This window comes from Cryptomeria japonica, chromosome 8 (assembly GCF_030272615.1).
Source record: "Cryptomeria japonica chromosome 8, Sugi_1.0, whole genome shotgun sequence".
Taxonomy (NCBI): domain Eukaryota; kingdom Viridiplantae; phylum Streptophyta; class Pinopsida; order Cupressales; family Cupressaceae; genus Cryptomeria; species Cryptomeria japonica.
This window is the reverse complement of record NC_081412.1, coordinates 445,560,424-445,573,968: the sequence shown is the minus strand read 5'-3', so window position 1 is coordinate 445,573,968 and position 13,545 is coordinate 445,560,424. Positions and strand designations below refer to the sequence as shown.

At 37.9% G+C, this 13,545-nt stretch overlaps 1 protein-coding gene across 3 annotated transcripts in view; it reads left to right on the top strand.

The window, feature by feature from the left end:
• The window catches only part of LOC131052440 (uncharacterized), a 58,376-nt gene that overhangs the window by 31,235 nt on the left and 13,596 nt on the right, over positions 1 to 13,545 (top strand). For all 3 annotated transcript variants that reach the window (XM_057987123.2, XM_057987128.2, XM_057987116.2), the window contains exons 6-7: positions 12,030 to 12,175; positions 12,520 to 12,715. In XM_057987123.2, the coding sequence (XP_057843106.1) occupies positions 12,030 to 12,175; positions 12,520 to 12,715 (342 nt within the window). The remainder of the gene's footprint in view (positions 1 to 12,029; positions 12,176 to 12,519; positions 12,716 to 13,545) is intronic.

Here is a 13,545-nt window from a genome sequence, read left to right as displayed (position 1 = left end):
GGAATTAGTGACAACATAGAAATGAACAAATTTAGAACAAGACACAGTTACCTTGGGAAAACCTCCTAGGAGGAAAAACCCAGCCAGAAAAGATCCTCAGATCTGATTATGGATTATAGTTATGCAATCATTACAACACTTATCTCAAGTTTCAGATGTTGCAATCACAAGAAGTATGGCTGATCAAGGTAGCTGCCTTCAAGATTAGCTTGCTGTCACATGAGTGATGGCTGCTGCCATTTTGCTGCTCCTTTAACCTACATTGCAGACCTTCAAGGAATTTGCTGTGTATTCACCGAGTTCGCTGACTCCTAATGAATTTCGCACCTCAACCGGCTGATGTAAATTGCTGATGTGGCAGAGGTAATTGCTGTAGGTGCAGATGCAATATATCTCCCTGAAGTTCGCATTAACTAGGCATGTGAATTTTGCATGAATGAAAACTGAATGAATGATTTGTGATGTGAGGTTTATACTTATTTATATGAGGAGCAATACTCCTAAACATGTCGGCTTGCCTTATAAAGTAGAACCTTTTAATTTATTTAATGTGAAATGTATTGGAATAGGGTTGGCCCTATCATGATGGCATGTTAGGCTTGAATGTAGCGTGGAGATGTTTAGGAGATGCCGAGAGGTATAGGGCCCAACCCTATATGTTGGAGAAGGGGCTGGCCCCCTTAGGCGGATTCCAATGTTGCCCAAGGCAATTGGAATCCGCCATCCCTAATTACAACCAACACTCCCTCTTAATTAGGGAAGAGAGACATAACCATAATCTTCCATCTTGCACACAAGCAAAGTATGGATTACATAATCAGAATTTAATCTTCCAGCTCGCACACAAGCATAGACTGGATCCACCTTACATTGCTCGCAGAGGGTGGAGAGGATCTTTTCTACCATCTTACATTGCCTGCAGAGGATGGTTAACAATTACACTTCTCCTTGAGAAGATTACAATACCATCTTACATTGCCCGCAGAGGATGGTTAATAATTACACTTCTCCCTGAGAAGATTACAATACCACCTTACATTGCCTGCAGAGGGTGGTTTGATACAACACAATGTATCACTGAGGTTGCGACTCCCTCTCAATCAGGGTTTCATTTTCCACAACACCGAGTCTGTCCCTGAAGTACACAAACTTCACTTTGGACAGAGGCTTGGTGAGAATATCTGCAACCTGCTCATCAGTGCTGACATACTTCAGCTGAATGGCGCCTCTTTGCACCATATCCTGAATGAAATGATAACGAGTTTCCACATGTTTTGACCTATCATGAAACACTGGATTGATAGACATTTTGATACAACTTTGATTATCACAATGAATAACTGTAGGATCCCAAGGCTGACCAAACAGCCCAGCAAGAAGCTTGCGAAGCCATACTGCTTCCCTAGAAGCTACACTTGCTGCAATATATTCAGCTTCAGCAGTACTTAGTGCCACTGAGGATTGTTTTCTGCAAGCCCAAGAGATCACTACGGATCTTAAGCTGAAGCAAATGCCGGAAGTGCTTTTCCTGTCTTTGACGCTTCCAGCCCAATCTGCATCTGAATAACCTTCCAAGGTTATTGAAGTGTTAAGTGGATACTTCAGCCCATAACCAACTGTGCCTCTCAAGTATCTTGGAATGTGCTTGGCTGTAACAAGATGAACATGTTTGGGCATGCTCATAAACTGACCGAGAGCATTCACTGCAAAACATATGTTTGGTCTAGTGTTAACTAGATACATGAGTGATCCAATCAACTGCCTGTACTCTGATGGATCTGCAAAATCAGAGTTAGCTGTAGAAACACTTAACTTCTTTAAGTTAGATTCCATGGGAGTAGACATAGGTTTACAATCCATCATTCTAAATCTTTTCAAGATATCAATAGTGTACTTTCCTTGACTTAGAAAAATTTCGTTAGATCTTTGCCATACTTCTAGACCTAGAAAATAGTGCATTAGACCTATAAGTCTTTCATTTCAAATTCTGAAGCTAGTGCTTTCTTACATCTAATGATAAGTTCATCTTTACCAGTAAGAAATAAATCATCCACATACAGAACTAGAATTAGCATTTCTTTATTGGATAACTTAAAGTAGATGTTAGAGTCAGCATCATTTTTACAAAAACCTATACTTAACAAGTATTTATCAATTCTTTTATACCAAGCACAAGGAGCCTGTTTGAGGCCATATAGAGCTTTCTTCAACCTGCACACATGAGTTATTCTATCCTGAATCTCATAACCCTCAGGTTGTTCAATATAGACCTCTTCCTCAATGACACCATTAAGGAAGGCAGTCTTAACATCCATCTGATGTAGCTTCCAACCTTTAACAGCAACAATAGCTATTATAGTTCTAATAGAAGTATATCTAGCAATAGGAGCAAATGTTTCTTCATAGTCTATTCCTTCCTTTTGAGAAAAACCACGAGCTACAAATCTAGCCTTATACTTTTCAATACTACCATCAGCATTATGTTTAATTTTAAATAACCATTTAGAGGAAACAACAAATTTACCTTTGGGTCTGGGCACAATATCCCAAACATCATTCTTGATGATTGATTGATACTCTTCATCCATAGCAAGCTTCCAGGCATGATGGTTCAAGGCTTCTTCAACATTGCAAGGTTCAGATTCAATGAGATTGTTCATCAATGCAACGTAGTTGGAGAATACTTGAGGTCTCTTGATTTCAGGGAAGGTGCCAGTGGGAGCAACAAATCTTTCGGCTTCTTGAATGGTGTTTCTTACCCAAAGTGGCCTCTTTTTGGTAACAACAATGTCACTAGGAATGTCAGTGGGATTCATGGGCTCTGGTGGACCATCATGTTCTTCTTGAGGTGGAGGTTCAACAGGCTCCCTCTGAATCTCAGGGTTAGTATCAACATTCATGTCTTGATTGTCATTAGCTTCATCAATAACAGAAGAACCTTTTGATTATTTAAAAGCAATATCTTCTTCAAAAGTAACATCCCTACTTACCTCAACATACCTTTGACCAGGGATGTATATGAAGGATAATCTCAGTTACAAATAATATAATGCAAAAAGTGGTGATGGGTACTATTTTTGGACAATCCAAGATTAAAAAAAAGCAAAGGAAGAAGCAAAGCAAGACCCCAGAGGTTAAGGACTCTGTTAAGGGTAGAAACAAGAAGCCCAGAGGTGTATGGATGGACTTGCTTGATGCTCTGACTAAGAATTGGAACCTAATCCAAAGAAACGGGAATCGCCATGAATCGCCTAATCTCGGCGAGTTTGAGTCCGAGTCATGCTCGTCGAGTCTCTGGGACTCGGACTTGGACTTGTTCGAGTCTGGCGAGCAAAGTCGACAGACTCGCTGAGTTGGCGAGTTTGGCTCAAACTCGCCAAACTCGGCGAGTCCCGAGCCCCAAACTCGGCTACTGCCTGGGTCCAGTAAAATGACAAAAAAAAACATTTTAAAAAGTTGAATGGTCTTGGCTTTGTTCACTACAACCTCCACCTGAGAATGAGAAAAATTAGGGTTACAACATGTTAGCTAATAGAAAAATAACACCCAACACCTTTATTAAATAATAAGTTTTTTTGGCCTCACGGGGCGTTGCCCATTGACCCCGCAAGGGGTGCTGCCCCCAAACCCCCGTCGAAAAATATGGGGGGAAACTGCATCGATAGAAGTAGGGAAAATTTAACCTCCGAGTCTGACACTGATTGGATCGACCAGGTAGATATAGAGGCCGAGACTGTAGCCATGGCAGAGGAGGAGCGGAGAGCACGAGCATAGACAGGAGATTCAGAGGAAGATAGTGACATGGATGTTCTTGATGTTGGTGAGCATGGCATGGTGTCACGGGGAGCGGCTATGGCTATCGAATCATCTAGGACCTACCTTAGACGCCTATGTAGGGGGCCGGGGCCGGAGGGTGTTGCCGTGCAGGCTCCTCTGAGCCATAGGCTTGTAGTTGTATTTACCTTTGGTATTTGTATGAAACATTTGATGATGATCATATGATGACATGGATTTTTTATTCCATGAGTTTTGTAATATTGTATACATTTGACAATATTTATATATCTATGTTTGTTATTTCCTTCAGCTACAATTTGCGTTTATGCTTATGTGATTGATGCATACTTGTGTATGTAATCAAACGAGCCGAGTTTGATGATGTTATTGTGTCTTTAAGGTGTATTCAATAAAGGGTGCCTGAAACAAGTTTTAAATCTTTAAAAATCTCTAAATTTCTAGAGTTTTTCTTTTTCCGGAGTCTGGAGCCGAGTTTGATGCCGAGTCCGATTCGGCCTTGCCGAGTCCGAGTCCCGTTTCTTTGGTATATCCTGAAAGCCTTGGAGGATTCACTGTATCCGATTAGCATGCCTTTCTCTCTAGAGGGTTCCAACTTGGTTCGCTTTTCCTTGGGCACGTGAACATAAATGGGACTTCCAAAGATTCTGAGGTGACTGATGTTTGGTTTGGATCCTGTGAAGGCTTCTTCAGGGGTCATGTTCTTTAGAACACGGTGTGGACATCTATTCTGGATATATACTGCTGTTCTAGAAGCCTCATCCCATAGGAAGGTCTGCAAATCTTGATCATGAATCATAGCCTTTGTAGCTTCAACAATAGTTCTATTCTTCCTTTCAGCAACTCCGTTTTGTTGAGGATTGTATGGAATACAAAACTCCCTCTTAATTCCTGACTCAACACAAAAACCATAAAAGCTACCGGAGGTGTACTCACCTCCATTGTCAGATCTTAAACATTTAATTCTTTTACCAGAGGAGTTTTCAGTTAATGCTTTAAACTCTTTAAATTTACTTAAGACTTCATCAGATTCTTTAGCTTTCTAGAAGTAGATCTAAGTTTTCCTAGAGAAATCATCTATGAAGATTACGTAATGAAGAAATCCACTAGGAGATGCTATAGACATAGGACCACATAAATCAGAGTGAACAAGTTCTAGTTTATCTTTAGCTCTATTTTCCCTTTTATGAAAGGGACTTTTAACATTTTTACCTATAGCACAACCTTTGCAAATTTTATCATGAATTTGACTAAGTTTAGGCATACCTTTGACTAACTTTTCAAGAGAGGGAAGTGCTTGATAGTGTAAGTGTCCAAGTCTTCTATGCCACAACTCACACGATTCAGGAGCCTCATTAATGAGGGCTTCAACAGGGTTAGTAGAGAGGTTATAAAGACTATCATATCTATTACCAATTACACGAGCAGATTTAAAACTAAATTTCTTAGGCCAAGCAAGCACTTTTCCCTCAGAAAATGCAATTTGATAACTTTTATCTTCTAGAGCAGAAATGGAAATTAAGTTTCTTTTAATTCCAGGAACAAACAAGACGTCACTAAGATGCAGTGAAATACCAGTTTAAATTTAAAGTAGTGCCAGAACCTCTTACCGAATAACAAGCATCATCACCAATTAACACGTGAAGGTTGTTATTCTTTTCTACTAAGTCTGAAAGATGATCATGGTAGCCTGTGATGTGTTTGGAAGCACCACTGTCAATCAGCCATGTATTACTATCTGTAGGAATGCTGCTAAATGGAGCAGAGATGAATAAGAAGTCATCGTTTTGTTCTGAGACTTCATTTAGGTTGGCTTCTCTTTGAGTAGGGTTATTTTGACATTCTTTAGCATAGTGACCAAACTTGTCACATCTGAAACATCGAACATGCTTGATATCTCTTGATTTCTTCCAAGAGTGCTGGGAACTAGATGGTCTGAATTCCCTATTTCTCTTTGAATAAGGCTTCTTCCAATTTCCACCTTTTTTGCATTGGGCTGCATGCAAGTGTTGATCATCTACATGAGGACTTTTGGTTTGCCCTCTTGTGATGAGGCGAGACTCTTCTTGGATGCAATCATTCTTAAGGCGATCAAGGGTAGGTAACTCAGTTCTACCACTTATGGTTTGAATAAATGACTCCCATGAGTGTGGTAAATCATTTAGGGCAATCATGACAAGGTCCTTATCTTCCATGTTATGACCAATTGTACCTAGCTGATTCTTTAGTTCTAAAATTATCATAAAATAGGAAACAGCAGAATCTTCTTTTGACATTTTGATACTAAGTAGTTGTTGTCTTAAGGTAATTGCCCTACTGATTTTGTTAATTTCATATGTACCTTGTAGATGACTAGATATTTCCCTTGCAGAAGTAAATGAGGCAATGGAGGTGACAAGGTGGTCCTTAACTGAATCAATGATGAGCTTTCTGTCCTTGACAACATCCTTCTTGAATTGTTTTAGCTCAGCAGCATCTGTAGGTTTAGTTAGCGCTTTCGCTTCTATGAAGTGGAGAAGATCTTCTTCTTCTAGACCCAACATGATTCGAACCTTCCATGCAGCAAAATTGATATTTCCATCAAGTCCATCTTCAACTTTCAGCCCCATTGACCTGACCTGCAAATGAGACAACAATCTGGAAATAAAGGAGTGCTAAATTCTGAAATCTGAAAGTTGATCTAGCCTATAGCTCTGATACCATGTTAATTTTAACACTTTCAGATTGATATAAAAGCAGAATTTATATTTAGTTTCTAATTAATCTGATTAATTGAAAGAAGTTGGAATTAGTGACAACATAGAAATGAACAAATTTCGAACAAGACACAGTTACCTTGGGAAAACCTCCTAGGAGGAAAAACCCAGACAGAAAAGATCCTCAGATCTGATTATGGATTATAGTTATGCAATCATTACAACACTTATCTCAAGTTTCAGATGTTGCAATCACAAGAAGTATGGCTGATCGAGGTAGCTGCCTTCAAGATTAGCTTGCTGTCACATGAGTGATGGCTGCTGCCATTTTGCTGCTCCTTTAACCTAGATTGCAGACCTTCAAGTAATTTGCTGTGTATTCACTGAGTTCGCTGACTCCTAATGAATTTCACACCTCAGCCGGCTGATGTAAATTGCTGATGTGGCAGAGGTAATTGCTGTAGGTGCAGATGCAATATATCTCCCTGAAGTTCGCATTAACCAGGGATGTGAATTTTGCATGAATGAAAACTGAATGAATGATTTGTGATGTGAGGTTTATACTTATTTATATGAGGAGCAATATTCCTAAACATGTCGGCTTACCTTATAAATTAAAACCTTTTAATTTATTTAATACGAAATGTATTGGAATAGGGTTGGCCCTATCATGATGGCGTGTTAGGCTTGAATGTAGTGTGGAGATGTTTAGGAGATGCTGAGAGGTATAGGGCCCAGCCCTATACGTTGGAGAAGGGGCTGGCCCCCTTAGGCGGATTCCAATGTTGCCCAAGGCAATTGGAATCCGCCATCCCTAATTACAACCAATAGATCTCACAATGATAAACACTTGTACATCTTACCATCATTGTGAGGTGACGATCTCACAATAATGGTTGATATCTCGTGAGGTGATATCTATGGATAAGCCATAATGGTTGATATTACATGAGATATCTATGGTGGATATCACGTGAGGTGATATCCGTGGATAAGCCATAATGGTGGATATCGCATGAGATGATGTCTATGGATAAGCCATGATGTTTGTTATCACCATGAGGAGATACCTATTCGTTCACCATCCATGGGAGTAGCCATGGTAGTTGTGTTCATTTGCATTTCCACACATGGGTGTAGCCATGATGGATGCACCCTCTGGATGTAGCCATGGTGGATGTCACTATGTGACTCATAGAAATTAAGAAGGATTCCTCTCTAGCTAAGAGGGAGTGTTGATTTTATTGTAGTTGTGGTCGGAATCCACAAGCTGACATTGATATCACAAAGGTTGTGATTATATTTATATTATTATTGTGAGATAATATAATTATATTATTATGTGATAATATAATTATATTATAATTATAATGTATAATTATTATATTATATGATAATACAATAATTATTATATTATATTAATAATATATTAATTGGTGCCACTTGGAAGAGTGGCGACCCTTGGTATAAAGACACCTCTCACATATACATAATGAGATGTGTGATCTCATTCAATATATAGAATAAAAAATAACAACAATATGCAGATCAATATAAAATACTTAGTGCTCGGGGGAGACGAATATATCGTCTATGGTTGGGAGGGCAATATGAGTTATGCCTGTGGATAATCAAGCATACCAGTAAAAATAACAAAGCATTCTTCAAAGCGGCAGCTGCTCAAAACCCCCATGTTTTGTTAGTGTGTGGAATAATATCCAGTCCCTGAAATGCTTTATACTTTCAGTCTGGTGGAACTGGAAAGTCTTGATCTTTGTTGACATTCTTATGATTCCTATGGCTATTTCATTACATTTTTTCCACTTATCTGCAGAAAAAGACCAATTTTCACTGACCATAATGGTTCATCAGCAAAGCTGGTCTTTTCTTGATACAAGGTACTCTGATTGTCAGTCTAATGGTTGATTTACCTAGTAGGATCCTAATTCTCGTCTGGGTCTGAGTTCTGATTTTATCAAGCAGATCCTAAGAATCTGCTATAGCACAACCAAGGAATACTTCACAGCTTTGGAATTAATCATTCATTCTGGAATTTTGGGCTGCATAAGAATCTGCATAAATATAGATCCAAAGTAGCTTTTGTAAGAACAAATTTTAATAGAATTAGATGTTTTAGTTGGGATCGACCATTTGATAATGAGAAAATTCCATGTAGATTCCAGATATGTCATCTCGATCACTTGCTTACACAAGCATGCCTCTCCTATGTACCAATGAACTTTGGTTCCAAAAGATCCATCAACTGCTGATAAATCTGACGTTCACCAAGCAAGTAAAAAGCAAACTAAACAATCAGATTTGACATCTTCAGGACAAAAAAAGGAAGCTTACATGTCAAGAAAAAGATACGAGCATATCCAATTTAAAATGGAAAAGCCTACACCTACAGAACTAAGACAACCAAGGATCCGCATATAAACCTGTTTCTGTTCCTTTTCAATTTCTTGCTTCTGTGGCTTTGGAAAACACACAAGATCAAGACCAGCCTTTTGGTTGCAGAAAAAACAGAAGCAAGAAATTGAAAAGGAACAGAAACAGGTTTATATGCGGATCCTTGGTTGTCTTAGTTCTGTAGGTGTAGGCTTTTCCATTTTAAAATGGATATGCTCGTATCTTTTGGTTGCACATCCATTTTGGTTGCAGAAAAAACAGAAGATAAGCACTTCAATAATAGAGAAAGATTCTTTTGGAAAACACACAAGATCAAGACCAGCCTTTTGGTTGCAGAAAAAACAGAAGATAAGCACTTCAATAATAGAGAAAGATTCTTTTGGAAAACACACAAGATCAAGACCAGCCTTTTGGTTGCAGAAAAAACAGAAGCAAGAAATTGAAAAGGAACAGAAATAGGTTTATATGCGGATCCTTGGTTGTCTTAGTTCTGTAGGTGTAGGCTTTTCCATTTTAAAATGGATATGCTCGTATCTTTTGGTTGCACATCCATTTTGGTTGCAGAAAAAACAGAAGATAAGCACTTCAATAATAGAGAAAGATTCTTTTGGAAAACACACAAGATCAAGACCAGCCTTTTGGTTGCAGAAAAAACAGAAGATAAGCACTTCAATAATAGAGAAAGATTCATTATAAGCTCTGGGAGATTGGAATAAGAATGTATCTGCTAAAGTATCTGCAAAGGGCAAACATAAAACTAACAGAAAACCATCTAAATACCTCAGATTCTGGAACTGTTCATCATCTAGGATAGAAAAAAATAAACATATGGCACATTTTAAAGTTGGAAATCCCCCTGAAGGCTCTGCTGACTTAGTGCTCATCTTGCTAGAGGACATCATCCCAACAGACTCAGCAAAGACAGATTTCATTACCAGTTGAAGTCTTGCCACAATAACACAATCATGGCAATCAAGAGGTTTGGGAGCTGCAAGTTAGAATGTTATACTCAGGTATTTAGTAAAAAATGGTAAAACGGATCTGATTTTCCAAAAAAAAAAGAACCAAAGAGAGTATGCAAGATATTCAGGGATCTCTGCTTAGTTTACTGGGAAGAATATAAGCGCACTTTGTCCAGATGTCAATGATAGATTGGGAGGGCTTTCAACATTTCAGGATCCAAGAAAGTTCCAATGATTGTCTTCTCAAAAGCATTCATGAGGAATTGAAATCCATGGAGTGGAATCTAATCTTCTGTACCTTGATTATTTAAATCCCTCCTTACAATATGCAATGCGAGACTGTGATGTCTATCCTTTATGTATGACTTTAGCAACCAACAAGATCTTTTTCCAGTAATCAGGGGAAATTTCATCCCATAGAAAGTGTCAATGGGAAGCAAGGAGGCTTGCATTATAAACTCATTTAGGGGACAATTTACAATTTTTTTTTGGATAGATGCAACCTTATAGATTTGGATTTTCTGGATGATGACTTTACATGGCACTAAATAAGGGAAGAATTTTAATATTAGGCTGAAACGTTGAATAACTTTACCAAAATATGTGCTGGAAGTTGTGGGGTCATATTGTTACAAAATAATGGTTAGCAGCATCAATACCCAAAATATATAGAAGTAATATGATCTTCAAAATCATATTTAAAACAATGGCAATGAGGGTACAGCCATTTTTGCCAAGGATCATCTCTTCATCTAGTTGACATTTTTGAAAGGGCAACAAATCACCAGCAACATATATGTGGTTTAAGGGATCATCCTCGCTCTTGGTAATCATTACTGCGCTGTTTCATATGACTGCCCCTGCTCTTAAACTCAAGTTGTATGCAGCTTGGACTCGCAGAGTTACTCCTTTGATGACGATGAGGTAAAGGAGAGACTCATGAAAGCTCTTGGGAAGGTCTACAACATTGAGGATGGATTGAGACTTTGGAAGCAATGGTTTCAATATGTCAATCTTCTGGGTTTACATTCAACAAACTAGAGGCTAGGGTGGATGTTGCTACTCTTGCTCAAAAACACCTAATTTTATGGGAGGCATGGTATGGGAAGGATACATAAGAGTTGAGGCAGCTTGCCTTTTGCTACCACTCACAGATTTCTAGTTTCTTTGTTGCAAAGAAGAATTGGTCTGCCTACAGCTTCATCCACTTGGTGATTTTAGAATAAGCTTACATCTAGATGATTGGAAAAGTTAATTGCAGTTCATGGAATCTTGTGACTTCAGGGTTGACATACATTGACCATCAACAAAGTCAGCCACATGTTGGGATGTTGATCCTAAAGATGCTAGATAGATTGACAAGGAGTAGGTGTAGTAGGGATTGGTTGGGGTCCATTGCATATCACAATTTGATATATAGAGTGACTCAGCATCAGAGGACTCTTTGATGTTGATATTCCAAATGAGGCATAGTTTTACTTGATACTATATTTTTATTTTTTATAGCTAGAAATTAGAATCTTATACCTATTCAGTATTCTTATTTTTCTGCTTTTTGTCATTGACTCATTTATAATTTTTGGGCCTTTGTGCTTTTTGTTATTGAATCTCAAAACAGTGAACTAAGAAATCAGAAATTTCTATTTTTAGGCGCTGACCTTTCAGGCCCATAGCTTATATTCCATTCCATTGTTTCTCTAATTATATTATGTTTACAATCCATTTAATACCGTTTAGTCATTTATTGGTTAAAAAAATGAACTTTTAATTTGTTATGTGCAATTAGTTCCAGTCCTTTTCATGTCAATTGCAAAACTTTGACAGAGATCTAATATTTTTTTACATCGATAGAGATCTAACAACTGAGAAAGCTGCAGTTATGGAAGTCAAAGTTTGCTTCATGAATCATATTATTAGCTTTCTAGTTTGCATTCCTATGAGCTGCCACTGTTAACAAACCATAGAACTTGACACTCGTGAAGCAGGCCAAGCTTGTATTTTGGTCAATAATGTCATATTCTCTACAGCCAGTTTTTTAGTCATTTAACTGAACACTTAAATTCATCACTTTTATGATGGTGCATCCAGACCAAGATTTTCTGAAGTCAATTATTGATATTGTACTGGTTTTTTTTTGCTTATGCAATGCACATGATTTGTACAGGACAGTACATTTTTAGAAGCTTGTATTGAAAATCACACGAAGTCACATCTTTACATGGATCAAGTGCAATTTGAGCCTGCTCAACCTTGGACTGCAAAGGTTTTGACAGCTGATGACGCCAAAATAGATGTTGATCCTCAAGTTAGGTAATCGTGTATATTAGACACAAGATGTGAGTTCCTGTGACATATAATTAAGTTTAGAGCAATGTTTAGTTTGATAGCTAATAGACAAGTCAATTATATTGTTACCTTCTTTGTTCACGTACAACACAATGTTTTTTTATTTAATATTATAAAGAGTAAAGCTCATTGCTCTTCATTTAGTAAAAAGAAAAAAAATTGAACTTCTTTTCAAGTGCGTTGCTTTTGACTTAAAATTTATTAGAAATGACCTTTGGTTATTTGCATGTGATTCTTAGTCTTCCGATAGTATCTGTTTTTATATGATTATCATGGCCTTCTGATAGCATCTGTTTTAAAATGATCAGGGATATTTTCAAGGCACCAGATCTCATTAGAGCAAATGGGGGAATTCGAAATTATATATATCAGTTGACACAGTCATCTTCTGAGTCGACAGCTGTCAAAGTAGAAGGAAGCAACACCCTTGGTAAGCTTCAAATCACATGGAGAACAAATTTGGGTGAACCTGGGCGCTTGCAGACACAAAATATACTCGGAAATGTAAGAAACTTATTTTATTGATTGAACATCCGACAGGTTGGCATGGACTTATTTGGTTGTAGAGGTTTCATCTTTCATGCAAGAATTAAAAAATATTAAATGATACTCTGGACAGATGAGATTCTTAAATTTTTTGTTAGCTGGTAATTGTTTGGATTCTGGAAGGTATAATCAAATCCATGGTAATTTATGCTTATGACTGACAACAAATTATGATTCTTCATCTCATTGATCTTACGCAGCTTGGCATGTTTTAGATTTTGTATATTCTGATACATTCTCTGTAAACTTGTGATGGCATTTTTACAGTTGAAATCTTGTTTAATGCAGTATGGGTTGAGGAGCCTAAGTAAAGGTAGCTAAACCCAGCAGCACTAATGAAGAACAAGAAAATTCAGAACTCCGTTTCATTCTAAGTTCCAAACTGTCAAAAATCAGTATACAATAACAAACTCTGTATCACAGAGTCCAATTTACTATGCACTAAGAACAGTTGTAATAGACCCAGCGCCTAGCAGTTTTAATATACGATAGCCTTCCGCTAGCATCTGCAGGGACAGCTAGGAGTTGAGCCTTCCTATTATAAAAATAACAGGTCAAAGATTATATATTGTCTGTCAAAATTAATACAACTGCCATCAGGAAACTGCCAGCATGGGAATAATGCCACAAAAAAAAACCTCTGGTGGGTCCCAGCAGGAAAATGGCACATAGCAAGGGAAAGCAGTATAGGAAATGCAACACAAGTTTAATTTTAAATTTAGATGTTCTTTAGACGGCGCCCAGGTATAGAGTTATGTTGGTCCTAAAGGGACAGCTTAGCCGGAAGG